This window comes from Empidonax traillii, unplaced genomic scaffold (genome assembly GCF_003031625.1).
Source record: "Empidonax traillii isolate 1590-97213 ecotype Southwest subspecies unplaced genomic scaffold, ASM303162v1 scaffold60:size2069287, whole genome shotgun sequence".
NCBI lineage: Eukaryota > Metazoa > Chordata > Aves > Passeriformes > Tyrannidae > Empidonax > Empidonax traillii.
This window is the reverse complement of record NW_020955253.1, coordinates 837,370-853,760: the sequence shown is the minus strand read 5'-3', so window position 1 is coordinate 853,760 and position 16,391 is coordinate 837,370. Positions and strand designations below refer to the sequence as shown.

General features: G+C 45.9%; 1 protein-coding gene across 2 annotated transcripts; it reads left to right on the top strand.

The window, feature by feature from the left end:
* Nucleotides 1-9,615: 9,615 nt before the first annotated feature.
* On the top strand, nt 9,616-14,528 carry CDKN2AIP (CDKN2A interacting protein). 2 transcript variants are annotated; one of them, XM_027879890.1, is made up of 3 exons: nt 9,616-9,842; nt 9,937-10,067; nt 10,780-14,528. In XM_027879890.1, the coding sequence occupies exons 1-3, from the start codon at nt 9,616-9,618 to the stop codon at nt 12,438-12,440; spliced, it is 2,019 nt and encodes a 672-aa protein (XP_027735691.1). In that variant the 3' UTR covers nt 12,441-14,528. The 2 variants fall into 2 exon arrangements, with proteins under 2 accessions (XP_027735691.1, XP_027735692.1); XM_027879891.1 differs by having other exon boundaries at nt 9,733-9,842; nt 9,937-10,036.
* Nucleotides 14,529-16,391: the final 1,863 nt, after the last annotated feature.

Genomic DNA, 16,391 nt, shown 5'->3' with positions numbered 1-16,391 from the left:
CTGGCAGTTTACCATATGTGTCATGGTAGAGGAAACCTTGAGAGATTTGAAGGATGCAGCAATTGCTCCAGGAAGGGTATTCCATATGTTGAGGGTGACCAAAAGGACCTCATTAACACATCCACGAGAAAAGCAGATGGAGTAGATATGGAGACTGAGAGAGGACAGGGAATGACAGGAAAAGGCAACGTTGTGAAGTGCTGTGGTGCAACTGAGGACACAGCTGAGCTGACAGAGCACCCAGCTGCTGCTGAGTGGGTGGGGTCCACGGGCTCTCAAGAGAACAGCCAGGCAAGCCCTTAGGACAAGAATGCTTCTGTACTGGGCTAGCTCCCACAAGTGACTCCCTTGGGTGAGATAAGCACCAGTGTTGGCATAAGGGAAGGGCCAGGAACCAGCCTACGAGGAGGGGTGAGGAAGGAGGCGCAACACTACCCTCTCGGCAGCAGCTGTCTATTAGCTTGGCTTAGCTCTATCATCAAAATCCACTCGCAGCTTAACACCTACCGTCAGCGCTACATGAACCAGCGTAAGCCATCGCTGCTCTGCAACCCCGCATCTCTCACCACTTGTCCCTACCCCACACTCAACTCCCTGACAAACTCCATCCGAGAAATAAGCTGCTTGAAAATGGCTCCTCTCCTCCCTCCCCCATGCTATTTTTCAGCCAAATCGGGTTCCTAATCTGGTTTACCACACAGCTGAGCAAAACAACTGTGCCAGCAAAACAGCGGGCATATCAAAGAGACAGGCGCGGATGGCTGGGAGCAAAAACTGTCTTAGGCCAGCACAGCTGCCAAAAAAATTGTCAGACTGCACTCTCAGAGGGCTAGAGGGCTTGCAGAGACAGGGAAATCTATGGAGATACACTAAAGAGGTAAGTACAAAAAGGAACCACAGAAATAGGCCAGGGAGATAAGTGCAAGAATAGTGTTTCAAGGGACCTTTTTGACATGTCAGGTCAGGCATAGGGAAAAAAGCTGTCATAAGCAGGACCAGAGATAACAAAAGCCTAAAAAAAGCATATCTGTGATGTGGACAGAGATAAGAAGAGGCTTTAGAGAAGAAAAGGAAATAAAATTCCTGTACATCAAGATAAACAGGCCAAAAAAAGAGTGGAGTCAAAGATGACTCCCATGACTCCTACAGGTCTGATTGACAGAGAGTAATTGTGTATCTTCCAGGCAGGATTGCAAAGTCCCTACCTGGGGAAAAAACAGGAGTCCTTGTGTGGAGTCTGCAGATGGAATTTCAAGTCAAGAGGTTCTCTGAAACACTATACCGTATTTCCTCTACAGGTGGAAGCCTTTAATCCTGAATGCCTTCCTATGTAGTTTTTTTTCAAATGAGCTTAAACGCTAACACACTTGCAATTGCTCATAATGGTAGAAGTGGCCAGGATCAACAGCATTGCCATGGAGGACAGGGGTCAAAATTTTTTCAAATGCTTTGTAAACCTTCACATAAGAATCCAGAATGGGCCAAAGCCACTTCTCTTAGCCTTTGTGGGGGAACAAAGGATATTCAGATTCAGAAGCCTTGACTCTGCCTCCACTGTAATTTTGCTACTGTCAAAACCTAGAACTACAGCTACGAGTGTTTAAGAGCTGATTTTGATGACAAATTGTTACATCAGGATGGAAAATGAGCCCACATTTGTCTATTTCAGTAATGGAATGAAAAAGTAAGCCACTCTCGATTTTTGGAGTTATATTCAACTTGTGGAGATATTTCCATGCAATCTTGTCTCCTTTAGTGCCACCCAGTGGAATTAACGTGAAATATCACTCTTATGCACAGGGAGTTTATACAAAAATCCAACAGCACACAAAACAGCTTTATATTTTCAGGAGGCTCTGTTCATACCAGGTAAATTGCAGGTTGTCAGGGATATTGGTATAACAGTAATGAAAAACAGAACCATGATTTCCAATAGCTATAATTCAAATTAGATCTGACATTGTTGCTTGTAGTTTCAGGAAAGCTACTTATATAATTTCTAAAATAGTTATTTGTGTCTGCAAAATATGTAGGACATACAAAATTCATACTGGCACAGCACAGCATAAAGATTTAACAGCATCCATTTCTGTAATGCACCTATCCACAACTCAAGCCAATAAAATATTAGTTGTAATTCTGCTTCTCCTCTGAGGCACAAATAGCTTGACTAAAGGAGCCGGGATATCTAGATTTATAGGTGCTTATATTATAAATAATACAAGTATTTTTAAAACATATTCACACACATCTATATTGCATTACATATGTGTGTATGCAGACATGCATATGTGCTGTATACATATATATGCACACCTACAAATAAAATGCAGGTATGTTATAGACTCACAATAGATTCTTTTTTCATATAAAACCTCCTTTCCCTTTTAGTACTTTCCTGAATCCTCTCAAGTTACAATGAACTCATGCCAATATTTGCATTAAGATTCCTAAGGCCGTTTTCTTGCTTTTTCTAACCCCAGGATAGAGCTGTCTGATAAAGGCCTAAGGCTTTCTATCTGAAAACTCTTTACAGGTGGCTTGCAAAATGGATTTCTGCAAACAAGTGGATTTCTACCTCTTTTGTTCCTTTATAGCATACAGAAAAGACAAGAAAATATCTTTTACTATATTAAAAAGTCAGAATATTTTCTTGGTCTTACTTACCCTAGCAGATGTCTACTGCAATGGAAAAAAACAAACCCATTGAAATGCTAATGTCTCTGTGCTTCTGAGTTTTGACTTTCCTTTCTCTAAGTCTCTCTTCAAATCCCAGTGGTTTCTCTGTCAATGCTCCACTTCCCATCACAGCTTGTCCCTTTTCTCAGAGTCAAGACTTGATTCTGTTTGATTTTGTCTGCTCTACCAACGTGCTCTCATTCTTCTGGTTTCCTCACTGCCTATCCTCTCTCATGTCTCTTAGTCCTAGGCTCCTGGCGTACAGTCCCCTACCGATTCCTCATCTGTATTAACTTGTTCCCTTGCCTTGAACTCATTCTCCTTCATTTCTCCTTGAGAATTTAATTTTCTTCCTCACCTAATCCCGGTACCCTCTCCCTATTGTCCTAATGTTAAGGTTTTCCACACCCAGTAGTTTCAGTCTTGCCATATCCCCTGCCTCCCCACTTAATGTTTCCTTCCCCTCAGTCTGGTCCTTGTTCCCTCTCCCTTCCAGTAAGACACACTCAAGCAGCTGTGAAAAAGAGAAAACAGCAACGTTTTGAGAGCACAGGGCACGGTTACGATAGCCTAATTCTCAGTCCACAGACCCATCCCAGTTTATAGTGGCAAACAGGTCTCTTTCGGGCCCACAACTGGGGGGACACTTGACTGCAATAGTGACAAGGATGGTAGGGACATATGCTAATTCAGGAATGGGAAAAATTAATTTCCTCAAGGCTCATAAATTATGATATGTGTAGTTGCAAAACAATACACCCCCTTCCCAACTCAGTTTTTCCTGACAAATTCCAAGCTCTAGAGCATAAAGGCATGTAAGAACCTCAAATATAAGATTTTCACAATACTTTACTCTAGACAGAGCCCCTATTTTTTAGATGACGCTTGGCAGCAGTAAAGTACACTTCCATCCTCAGTATGGAAAACTGCATGCCAAACCATGGACATTTAGCGAGTGGTATGTTACCTAAAGCATACTTTAGCAAGCAAAATCTACAAGTGATATGCTACCTTTAGCTGTAGTTAAAGTTTAACAAACTAATTTAAAGGACAACAACCCTATTCCAGGCATTGCTATATCTTTGAAGTATAACAATTTACTAAATGAAAAATAATTTTTAAACTAGTAATAAGAACACATATGCATAAAGGAAAATTATTAGCAATTCACCTCTTCATTTTTACCTTCTGTTTTATACTCTGTAATTACTCAATGCATTTTCCTCAGCTGAGCAATCTCAGAAGAGTGAATGATTTTGTAATCCAGATCTGTTTATGGTAGCATAACAACACTTGCATAACTGTGGTGAAACAAAAACACAGATTTACTCTAACCTCACTTCCATTGACAAGCCTATATAGTAATTAATGCTCTTCTAGCAAGTTATCTCTTTTATTCCAAGGGTTAGTTTGCTGAACAGTAACAACTGGCTACCTTGCCCCATGCAGACATGTCTCCCTGGCAGTGCTGTCCCTGTCCCTTGCCTGCCTAGAAGACCTTCAGTGATCTGCTCCAGCAGAACACATAACATTATCTTGGGTAACAGCAAACAGTCTTTTCCCCATCCTTCTTCCAGATGCATTTCTAATGAACTTCAGCCAGAGCTCTCCAGTGTTTACTTATAACTTATAGCAGGGACTGACCTACAGATGGTGCTCAGGGGATTTATTGTGCCAGGCCAGTAAGATCCCACTGTTATTGGCTTTCTGTGGAAATAACTCTGAGCTCTCTTTGCATTGTCGTGATGTTAAGGGCACACTTCTCATATTAAGCTGAATAAAGAATGTCGCTATATATTAACCTTAACTGCACAGAAAATAACTCAACTCAATGGGAGCTACTGCCCTCTTTGTTTCAGTGGGACTTGACTTTGAAGAAATAATAATTCACTGGTTTATTAAGGCAGAAATAAACTTATTATGCAGGAAGTGCAGGTGCAATACTGTGATTATAGACACTGGTATGATTCACCTTGAGATTTTAGTTATATCCTGCCAAAAACAGGTATTATCAAGACCCAAATGATTCTAACAACACTACTATTGGTGTGACATTTAGAAGTTCCTTCCCTTTTATTCCCCTAGTGGGAACAAAACCATCTCTTTTCTTCCAGTGTTGAAAATTAAATGCACAGCAATAGCACGATCAGCAAGGTGTTTAACTTCAAAATTGCCTTTCCTGGTGAGAATGAAAACACTACTTGTTTCATTTTTATTTTTTTTTAAATTAACAGCAGTGTTTTTCTCTCATTTCTGATACACAACTTGTTTAATCAACCTAAGACATACTATTTCTCTAGTACTCAGAGAGCACTGCAGGTGTACACCTATGTTTGATTGTGCATGACATCCCATACTCCAGGGCTAGGATTCATCCCGTTTCCAGTATGATTCAATCACACAAAATTAAAGTAGAAAGACTGTGCCTGGAAAAACAGGTAGAAGGGAAGACAAAAGGTTCCATTTTTTTTAAAGTAATCTTTGTACCAACAACACCAATAAGTTATTGCAGCAGGAGCATCAGAGAAAATTTAAAAAGCAAAAATTAAAACATAAAACTGATCATAGAAGTTGTTTGCTACAACAAAACTGTTGTGAGCTGTTCCAGATGTGTTCAGGGCTGTCCTCTGACTTTTCTCTAGCTGTCAGCTCTGTTTATGTTCACACATATGGTCAGTGGGCAAAGAGGTAGAACAGCTCTAAAACTGGGCAAGAAAAAGTTGCTTTTATCAGTCCTTGAGCCACTCTAGGACCATATAATGTACTCATATAGCTGTGCTGAGTCTCCACCATTCCCTAGAACAATGCTTTTGTAGGAGCCTGGGTCTCACAGGTGAGACCATATAATCTTATGCACGTGGGGTGATCAGGAGCAGACACAAAGCTCTGAGGTGTGGAGTCTTACCTCTGATCTTTGGCTGTCATTAGCCCAGCAACACCAGCATATGACTTCTGGGGATCCCTCTGAGTGGATGAATGCCCCTACCACTCTCCTGCTCCCGCTCGTGACTGATATATGAGCAGGTCAACACGGACTGGTCCTTATTCACTTCACTTGGTAACTCAGATGCTTGTGGAGAAGGACAGGGCATTCTCACCTGTGCTATTTGCCTGCTGCTTCTGCAAGAGTACAGCCAATCCTGAATTGTCTGTTGAATTCCTACTCTGGTATTAAGAGCACATAACATAGAGCAGGCCTTGTTGAATTCCTGCTGTCTCTGAGGGTCATATCTCAAGCCTGGACCAAGTCCCAGCCAGCTTCATTAAAAGTAAACTGGTTCATTGAAGAGTGTGAACAAACAGGCTGGCAGCACGGACAATCCTGGCTGAAGTGCAAGCTCAAACCTATGTTTCCAGGGATTCCATTTACCCTTCCGTTCTAGGTTCTGTATGAACCATGAAGTCAAGAACTGTGGTATCACAGAATCAAAGGTCTACAAGACAGGCCTACCTCACCTAATGAAAACCCTAATGTGACAAATTATGTCCTTCATATATTTGAGCCTATATTACCTGAAAACCACACTGATACAATTAATGCCCAGACACAAATATCAGTATCACAGTGCTGTTTCTAAACCTTCTGAAATAGTTTCTTAACAAACCCATTGCTCCAAGACACCCACACTAGAGAGAGTACAAACTTTCTGCCCTTTTCTTCCCCTACATGCAAATATAAAACAATATGGAGTCTGTCAGCTCCATCCCACTTATCGCTGTTTGCTTGCTCTCTGTCAATGAATTACTCTTGCCAACGTACAACATAACACTGTGTGGGCTAACCAGGAAAGTGAAGGAAAAGTACTTCCACTCTAACAATTGATAAAGAGCAAAAGTGCATTGGACTATATTTTTCTGGCTTGGTTTCCTTAATCACTTAGTTTTTGCTCCACAGAGGTAGTCTAATTTAAGCTACTACACAACAATTTCCACAAAATAAGGTATTTAAGTCACTTAAGGAGAAACACTCCTTCCTTAAATGCAATCTATCTTGTAGTTCACTTCATGATGACATGTAGGTGTTAAAAACTGAAAACTTAAGCAAACCCAGACTTTTAATTCAGAGAGAAAAATCAATAGAGCTCTCCAGGGACAGCTCTTTAGAAATCAAAATTTATTCCTCTGTTGCACTGATTTAGCATGCACCATCTTGGCAAACTGAAGCTTGTGATATTTTCACAGTGTGCCTACTACATTTTACACAGTTTTCCAAACAGTTTCGAATTAAATTCTGAGGTAATCTTTTGCAAATTAAAGGCAGCCTATAAAGCTGCAAGAGCAATTAGATGAACCTTTTGTAGCCAGCAGTCCTCATTTAATGCTTCCTCCAAAACACTACAACAACCCATGTCCTTGCCACTACCTTCCTGTCACACAACGATGCTGCAAAATGTGGAATATGTCAAGATCATTTTAAGTCAGGATGGTCTTTGATGCAAGCCTAATCAGCAAGTAAGGAGACTTAATCAGTGGAACAGGCAGCAGCTAGCATCCTTTCGTCAAGGACAACTGGGAACTAATAAGCTTAAAGGATATAGTAAATCAAGATGTCAATGTATATCTATATATACATTGTTAACTTGGCAAAATACTCAAGGTTCAAATATCCTATAGGTGAACTATCACAGAATGACAGGATATGCTGAGTTAGAAAGGACCCACAAGGATCATCGAGTCCAACTCTCAGCCCTGCACAGGACCATCCCCAAGAGTCACATTGAGAGTATCATCCAAACGCTTCTTGAGCTCTGTCAGGCTTGGTGCTGTGGCCACTTTCCTGGGGAGCCTCTTCCAGTGCCCAACCACCCTCTGGGTGAACAACCTTTTTTCTGATACCCAACCTAAACTAAACCTCTGCTACCACAGCTTCAGGCCATTCCCTTAGGTCCTGTCACTGGTCACCACAGACCAGAGATAAGTGCCTGTCCCTTCTCTTCCCCTCATGAGGAAGTTGTAACTGCAATGAGGCCTCCCCTCAGTCTTCTCCAGGCTGAACAGATCAAGTGCTCTCAGCCACTCCTCATAAGGCTTCCCCTTGAGGCTCTTCACCATCTTTGTTGCCCTCATGTGGACACTCTCTAACAGCTTAATATCTTTCTTATATTGTGGTGCCCAAAACCACACAGGATATTCAAGGTGAGGCTGCCCCAGTGCAGAGCAGAGCGGGACAATCCCCTCCCTTGACCAGCTGGTGATGCTTTGCCTGATGCCCCCCAGGACACAGTTGGCCCTCCTGGCTGCCAGGGCACTGCTGACTTATATTCTACTTGCCAGTGACCAGGACCCCCAGGTCCCTTTCTGTGGCACTGCTTTCCAGCATCTCATTCCCCAGTCTGTCCATACATCCAGGGTTAACCCATCTCAGGTGCAGAATCCAGCACATTCCCTTGTTGAACCTCACATGGTTGGTGATTGCCCAGTCCGCTAATTTGTCGAGGTCTCTCTGCAGGGCCTCCCTGCCTTCAAGGGAGTCAACAGCTTCTCCCAGTTTTGTGTCATCTGCAAACTTGCTTAGTATCCCTTCCAGTTGTGCGTCCAAGTCGTTTATGAAGATGTTAAAGACAACAGAACATATATTATAATACTAAAAATCATGCCTATAGGTCAAAAAGATTCCTGCACAGGTAAAGACCCTTCCCCTGAGCATGCACAGAAGCTATCTGGGGTTACATAACTTGCATGGAAAGTACTAATTTATCATAATAGAGGGGCTGTGCTTGGAAAGTTACTAACTCTGAACTTCTGTGTATAAATAATGGCACAGAAAATATGGAGAGGTGTGCTTGATTTGTGGAATACCACCAAGCACCCAGGCTTGCACAACTCTGAAATAAATAATCAACCCTCCGCCTCTTGGGTGTGCAATTTCTGGCCTATTGCATACCAGGTAGCAAATCCAATTTTGTGGACAACTACGAGGAGGAAGGGGAAAAGGACCTTAGGGTTCCTTTTCCATTCACCATCAGAAAAGGACCTGAAGGTGCTGGTTGAGAGCTGGTCAAACATGAGCCATCAGTGTGCCGAGTAGGGCAAGAAGGCCAATGGCATCCAATGGCATGTATCAGAAATAGCGTGGCCAGCAGGACTACAGCAGTAATCAGCCCCCTGTGCTTGGTGCTGCTGAGGCCGCACCTCAAATATTGTGTCCAGTTTTGGGCCCCTCAATTCTGGAGGGACATTGAGGCGTTGGAGGGTCTCTAGAGAAGGGAAATGAAGTTTGTGATGGGTCTAGAGAGTAAGTCTTATGAGGAGCAGCTGAGGGAGCTGGGGTTGTTCAGCCTGGAGGAGGCTCAGGGGAGACCTTATCACTCTCTGGAACCACCTGAAACGAGGTTGTAGCCAGGTGGGAATCGGCCTCTTCTCCCAGGCAAGCAACGACAGGATGAGAGAGGAAATAGCCTCAAGCTGCACCAGTGTAAGGTTAGGCTGGACATTGGGAGGAGTTTCTTTACAGAAAGGGTGATAACACACTGGAATGGGCTGCCCGGGGTGGTAGAGTCACTGTCTCTGGAGGTGTTTAAAAACTGGACGAGGCACTTAGTGCCACGGTCTAGGTGACAAGCTGCTGTTCCGTCATAGGTTGGACTCGATGATCTCAGAGGTCTTTTCTAACCTAACTGACTGTTATTCTGAGGTAAAAACACTAGCTGATCCCCGTGAACTCCGACCTCAGCAAGCCTAGAAAAGTCAAGCCGTAAAGCATAAATTTTAGTCACGCTTTCCCCAGGCAGAACACAGGGCACGGAACCGCGCCCGGACACGGTCCCTTCCCCCGGCACCCGCGGAGCCGTCGGGACACAGGCGGCTCTGCCCGCTCCCCAGGCTGAGGCGGCCAGGCCGCGGAGCCCGCCCCGCCGGCCGGCCCTGGCGGATGTGAGCTCAGGCCGCGCCCTCCGGAAGGAGCGGAGCGGGGCGGGTGTTTCCGCGGCGGCGGCGATGGCGGGGAAGGCGGCGGCGGCGGCCGAGCCCCTGGGGCGCACGGCGGAGGAGGCGGCCTGGGCGGAGACGCTGCGCGGGGTCTGCGAGCCCGAGCACCACTGGCGCTACCGCCGGGAGTTCCTGCTGCGCAACGTGGGGGAGCCGCCGGCGGCGGGCAGCGCTCAGCTGCAGCGCCTGGTGTCCCTCTCCATGGTGTGGGCCAACCACGTCTTCCTGGGATGCCGGTGAGTTCAGCGGGACCCGCCGGGGCGGCGCGGACCGCGCGGCGCGGACGGCTGATGACACCCCTTCCCTCCTTTCCCCTTGTCGCCCCTCCAGGTACCCGCCGCAGGTCATGGAGAAGGCGCTGGAAATGGCCGAAGGCATCCAAGTGACCGGCGCGCCTGTCCGCACCACGAGAGACGAACTGGTTGCCAAGGTGAAGAAAAGAGGCATATCAAGTAGCAATGGTTAGCAGATCATAGCTGTGACAATACATAGGAGTCTAGAAAATGCTTGTTTCTGAATGTTCTCGGTTTGCCTCGGGCTTAGAAAGTAGTCAAAATAATTTACTTTAAAAACTCCTACTTTTCGTTTCCTCTCTCTGTGCTGTTTTTTTCCTAATACGGTATTTCTAAAATGGATGTAATGTACACATAATCCTTTGGTAATGTAGAGCTGTCGTTTTGAATTTCTACAACTGATGTACTTTTAAGCTGATTACGTGTGCGTTGCAATGGACCGCTGTACTCCAGCTTAAATGCATTCTTGTTGCTTTGCCTTTGCTGCCAGTCAGACGCTGTTGCTGTGTGAGAAACTGAGTTTCTTAAACTTTTATGATGTTAGTAGAAAAAATACACTTTTTAAAGTTAGATAGTTCATCTAATCTATGTTAGTCGCTTTTGGTTTGGACTTCAGGAATAGAAATATATAGTTGCCTATGGGTCACAAACCAACATCTGAAATCTTGCACCTGAGTATTTTCAGGTTTTTGTCAAAAAAATGCTAAAATATTCTGAAATAGTGTGTTAATACTTGAAATCACACTTCAAGGTGTACTCCTAATATATACTTTTTAAATTCACAGAGATTATTGCTAGAATGTTTTAGATGATTTCTCTCTACGTGGATATTTTATAGTTCAGAAATCAGAGAGGATAACATATTTTACTTGTTTTGCAGAAGGGCTAGAGCACCCCTCCAAGAGGCAAGCTGTTGAGAAAAGCAAAGACTCTAAGGATGCTGGAAAGGATGTGAAAATAATCAAGGCAGAAGCCCTGAAGGAAACAGAGAGCACATTGCCAAAAAAGCAGGAAAAAGGTACTAGCAAAGATCCAGAAAGTTTCCAGTCAACTTGCAGCTCAGATCAAGAAATGGTTGTAGCATCAAACAGAGAGGCAGAAGGGAAACCTGCTAATGCTGAAAATACTGCTGAGCAAAAGCCATCTTCATCTGAAAAAGAGCCAGGAAAGAAGCCTTGCTCAAGCCCATCTGAAGAAAGCAAGTGTGAAAATGTGCCATCACCTGAAAAGAAAACTACAGTAAGTGTAGCACCATTGGCTGCCCAAAGCACTCTGCAGCCAGAGGCAGTGGTGGCAGCAGTGCCACCAGCTGCCAGGAGCACCCCACAGGCAGCAGTGGTGGCAGTGGCAGTGCCATCAACTTCCAAGAGCACCCCACAGGCAGCAGCAGTACCACTGACTGCCAAGGGCACCCCACAGGCTGCAGCGGTGGCAGCAGCAGTACCACCAACCACCAAGAGCACCCCACAGGTAGCAGTGGTGGCAGCAGCAGTGCCACCAACTTCTAAGAGTACCCCACAGGCAGCAGTGGTGGCAGCAACAGTGCCACCAGCTTCCAAGAGCACCCCACAGGCACCGGTGGTGGCAGCAGCCATGCCACTGACCACCAAGAGCACCCCACAGGTGGCAGCGGTGCCACCAACCACCAAGAGCACCCCCCAGACAAATGCTGCGCTGCTGTCTTCCAAAAACCAAGCGAGTACCCCAGCACCAGTGTCCAAGAGTGCTGGTCAGGTGGGCAGCTCGCTGCTTCTGGCCCCCAAGAGCGGCACTCAGGTGGGCACCTCGCTGCTGCTGGCCCCCAAGGGCCCTGCTAAGGTGGGCTCCTCGCTTCTGGCCTCCAAGAGCAGTGCCGAGGTGGCTGCCTCATTGCTGGCTGCTCGGAGCGGTGCGCAGCCGGGATCCTCGCTGCTCTCTTCCAAGAGCAGCGCTCAGGTGGCTGCCTCGCTGCTGGCTGCCCGGAGCGGAGCTCAGCAAGGTCCCTCCTCCCGGGGTGGAGCTCAGGCAGGTGCTTCCCTGCTGGCTTCCAAGAGTGGCTCACAGGCAGGTGAAAGCCCTGCTAAGGCTTTGTGCAAACCCTTAACCAGTGAAGATGCAAAGGAAAGACAGCCTTTTTTTAACAGACTCTACAAAGCTGTAGCCTGGAAACTGGTTGCTGTTGGAGGCTTCAGTCCTAATGTAAATCATGCAGAACTTCTAAACTCATCTATTCAGTCCGTAAAAGCTACATTAGATGTTGCTTTTGTTCCCCTGAAGGAACTTGCGGACTTGCCTCAAAATAAAAGCTCTCTAGAAAATATAGTTTGTGAACTGAGGTGCAAGTCTGTGTACTTGGGTACTGGCTGTGGTAAAAGTATGGAAAATGCCAAAGCGGTGGCTTCAAGAGAAGCTTTGAAATTATTCCTCAAGAAGAAAGTTATTGTGAAGATATGTAAAAGAAAATACAAAGGTAGTGAAATTGAAGATTTGGTGCTTCTGGATGAGGAGTCAAAGCCTTCAAATTTGCCTCCAGCTTTAAGAAATCCTCGTGAGATCTTGTAGGGGAGAATCACTGTTTCTACTGTGTATAATATTTCAACACAAGGACTGAAGGTTAATTTTGTACTTTGAAAATGTAGGCTTCCAGATATTTTCTATTTCTTTCTCAGTTTTGCAAGACAATGATAGTTCTTTCACTCAGTAGCAATTGTATAAAACTTGTTAGAGATGACAAGTGTGCATTTAAAGGTATTGCCTTAATATACAGCACACTAGTGTGCTGTTGTATTTGCAAAATAGTCTACCTAACTCTTCTATTTTTAATTAAACTATTAAGGTACAATTTACTGTTTAAAACCTGACGTTTTTGTAATTCTTACAATTTGATGGCAGTATGCTCAATTGTCTACCATGTCTTTTCTAGCCACGTAGAAGTGTGTACATAGGGACCATAATACTTGAATGATTGAAGGTTATTTAAAAGTTTCAATCAAAAAGTTGAATCGTCTGTTTCAGGCTTGTTGCTCATAATGTTCACTGTTGATCATACTAGGAGAGAAAGTAGTTGGTTGACTCTTTTTATGGGATGTTTTCATAACACTTGCAATATAAGTGACACTCTGATCCCATTTAACATTATACTAGCAGGTTAGAGCCACAGCGTCACACTGATGACTTAGCAATTAGTCAAGTCACAGCTATTTCAGCCACCAAAACTAAGCAGATTTAATTTATATTGTGAAGTATCGGTCACAGTTCTGGGTTTTTTTTTTTTTCAAATAAACATGGATTTCTATACTAAGTATATTTTGACTGCTACTCAAACAATAAAACCTCTGGGATAAGCTTTTATAGTACTTTGGGTTTGGCTACTAAATATTCCAGCCATTTCAATAACTTTGCAACACCTTCAAAAAAGCTTTACTTTGGCTTCAAGGTGTAACCCACAAGGATGAGTTGGTTTCTTTAGACATGTAGCTGAAATACTGTAAAACTGATAGAGTGGACTTACAGAATATAAATTTCTACTTTTGTAACGCCAAGATAAGCAAAATGAAGATGCTGCTGTCTGCTGGAGACAGTGAGTGTATTGTAAAGCATTTGTGCTAATCGAGCCCTTCCTTTGCTACATTTTTACACCCTGTACAGAATGATTTGAAGCAAAGAAAGTAGATTACCTTTTATTTTCAATGTTACTGAAATACCTGCACAAACTGCATGTTTTGGTGTATTGGATAATGACATGTAATTGTAAAAACATAATGTCTTCAGTGCTATTTTGAATTAATCTTGTCTGATTGCAGTAGTTAGCATCATTTAGTGGCGACATTATGCTTCACTGACAGATCCATTGATCAAGTACTACAGGAGTGAGTAGGAAGTTCTGGGATCCCAGCAGTACATACGTCCACTTCAAGTTCTTTTGTAATTTTTGGGACTGAACTACAGCCATGTTGTTACGCTATACCCTACATGATTTTAAACATCAGTGGCTGTCCAGTCTATGGCACCATAAACCTGCAAGGCACTCATGCTTCCCAATGGCTGGTTGAGAACTTCCTCTACTTGACCCCTGTGGTTCTGTGCCCTTGGTCACCCTTTGCCCTGGTTAGGTTTCTCAGGAGTTTCCCCTCGGCGTTTCTGGAGCACAACCTGATGTTCAGAACGTAATGCGCTAAATTGCATATTAGCACGACAGCTAGTGCTTGGTTAAAGCACAGGGCAGGCTTCGTGCTAGGCTTAGGAGCTGTGGTATTCATGATGGGAAGCATGAGATCTATTTTCAAGTCCCCACCCTGTTCAGGTAGAGATACAGAACAACGGGGTTTGCAAGGACAGGAGTTGCATCCTGTGCCGTCTGGAGTACAGCTTTTCCTGCTGTTGGTTTGGGCATCTCCAGATCTCTGGTTCGGAATTGCAGTGTGTGTTGCAGTGTGGAAACCTGTGTTTCTTGTCTGGAAAGCAAAGCTCACAGTATTCACTGACCTCAAGGGGCTGTTAGGGCAACTGTGTTAAAAGGCTGAGGTGCTAGATGCCTTTTTTTTTTTAAAGACTTGACTTAGGCTTTTTTAAAAATTTTGAATGTTATTCCTCTTTGATGTTTGGTTGTGAATCATTAAAGAACGAGTCTGTAGCTACTCTTAATAGAAACTGAAGGTTGAAGTGTGTTACTTTTATTTCACATTTTGCATGGAAAGCAGCTCAAAACACACAATTTAACATACAAGTGAATAAGCATTATTTGAGTATTTGAATGAGAATTTATTAACATTTCATTACACCCAAAGGAAGAAAGAATTCCAAAGAACTGGCTGTGGCAAGCAGTGTTTGTGCGGTCCTGTCAGTTCTAAAACGTTTTGGTCTCCCTTACAGGTACTGTCCTGGTCTGTAGGGATGGGGATGCTGGTCTTTAACTGTCAGACCCTGCTGACAAGGACCGGCGAAAACAATTTCACTAACGCTGTAGGTGTGCAGAGTCGCCTCGGGGGGACAAAGGAAACCAAGCAACCGAAAGAAAAACTGAGCCTGTTTTGCCTGCAGAAGTACAGGAAATCGCAGGCATCAGGAGTGACTCCCGTCTCTTCTGGGGTGTGCTAGAACATCCGAGCACTACCGCTGGCTCCTTGCGGCCCGCCGCCCTGCAGGTGGCTGTTGGCAGGCTCGGAGGCGCGCCACGGCTCGGTGGCTGTCTCCCGCCGCTCCCAGATCCCTCCCGGGAGGCGCTGGAGCGGCGCGGGGCGGTCCCAGCGGCGGCCACAGGGCGGGGCCTCGGCGCGCTATTTGCATAACGCGTTCCCGGCGCCGCTCCGGCCCTCCCGGGGGGGAGATTTCGGGGGCAGCTCCGGGTCGTGGCGCCCCTCCAGGGCCGGCTGAGTGATCTGTCTGCCGTGCAAGGTCTGCGGAGAGTAGCGCGCAGACAAAGAGAGCGTTCCTTTTTCCTCGCCCTGTCTCTTTGGTTTAGCCGGCTGCCGACCTTTAAAAGTCGGTGTTCGGAGCTCAGGGGTGCCGGGATGTTCTGAAGACCTGCTCGCTAGGCCAAGCACGGAGGACGCCAGTTCCTCACGGGCCCCGCGCCCGCCTAGGGGAAAGTCCCCGGACCGCCGGCAGAGAGTGCCGGGCGCGGCCGCGCCCACGCCCGCCCCGCCCCACGGGAACCCCCGCCGAGACGCCCCCGGGCCGAGCGGGTGCGCGCGGGGCGGGCTCTCGTCACGGCCACAGATACGCAGGTAGCGCGCGGTGGCGCGCCAACAGAACGGGGCTCACTCTCAGGCCATCCCCTTTTGCCGGGACAGCTCCCACGGCTCCGTGGGACCTTTTCCGGCGCAGCACAGCCCTGTGCAGGGAGAGGCGGGCAGGAGACGCGGTCCCGCAGCCCCCCGCTGCTCAGATCTGCTAGGCTTCGGGTGCCTCCTGGAGTGCAGTCACGGAGTCAGTTGAGTTCTGAGATCCTCGAGCCCAACCTTTGACTAAACACCACCATGTCAACCAGACTATAGCACTAAGTGCCACATCCAGTCGTGACTCCACCACCTCCCTGGGCAGCACATTCCAATGCTTGACAACCCTTTCTGTGAAAAAATTCCTCCTGATGTCCAACCTAAGCACACTCAGGCTGGGAGGCACTCACCGGTTGGAGCACTCTACCCCTGCCTGAAAAGGCTTTCTGTCCTTCCCTGCTCCAGGATATAGCAAGAGCCCAGATGGAAGTACCCTGCCACAGGCACTTGCACCATACAAAAGTTAACCACCAAACACAGGAGGGCTCAGCAGGTATCCAAGCGACGGCACAAACATTGGCACAGCACTGACTACAAACCATGCTGCTCCAGCGCAGCAGCCACTTGCCCTGTGCTGTGCAGTTCCTCTGCTTACATGGACCTCCTCAGAGAAGGCCAGTGCGTGCCACCAGTGATACCTACCTACTCTAAGCAGGTTTGCATGCTTACACTCCCAGGAACTACATAAGATGCTGCTGCCCTGCCGATAAACTGAATTAATTTCATAGACAATGCT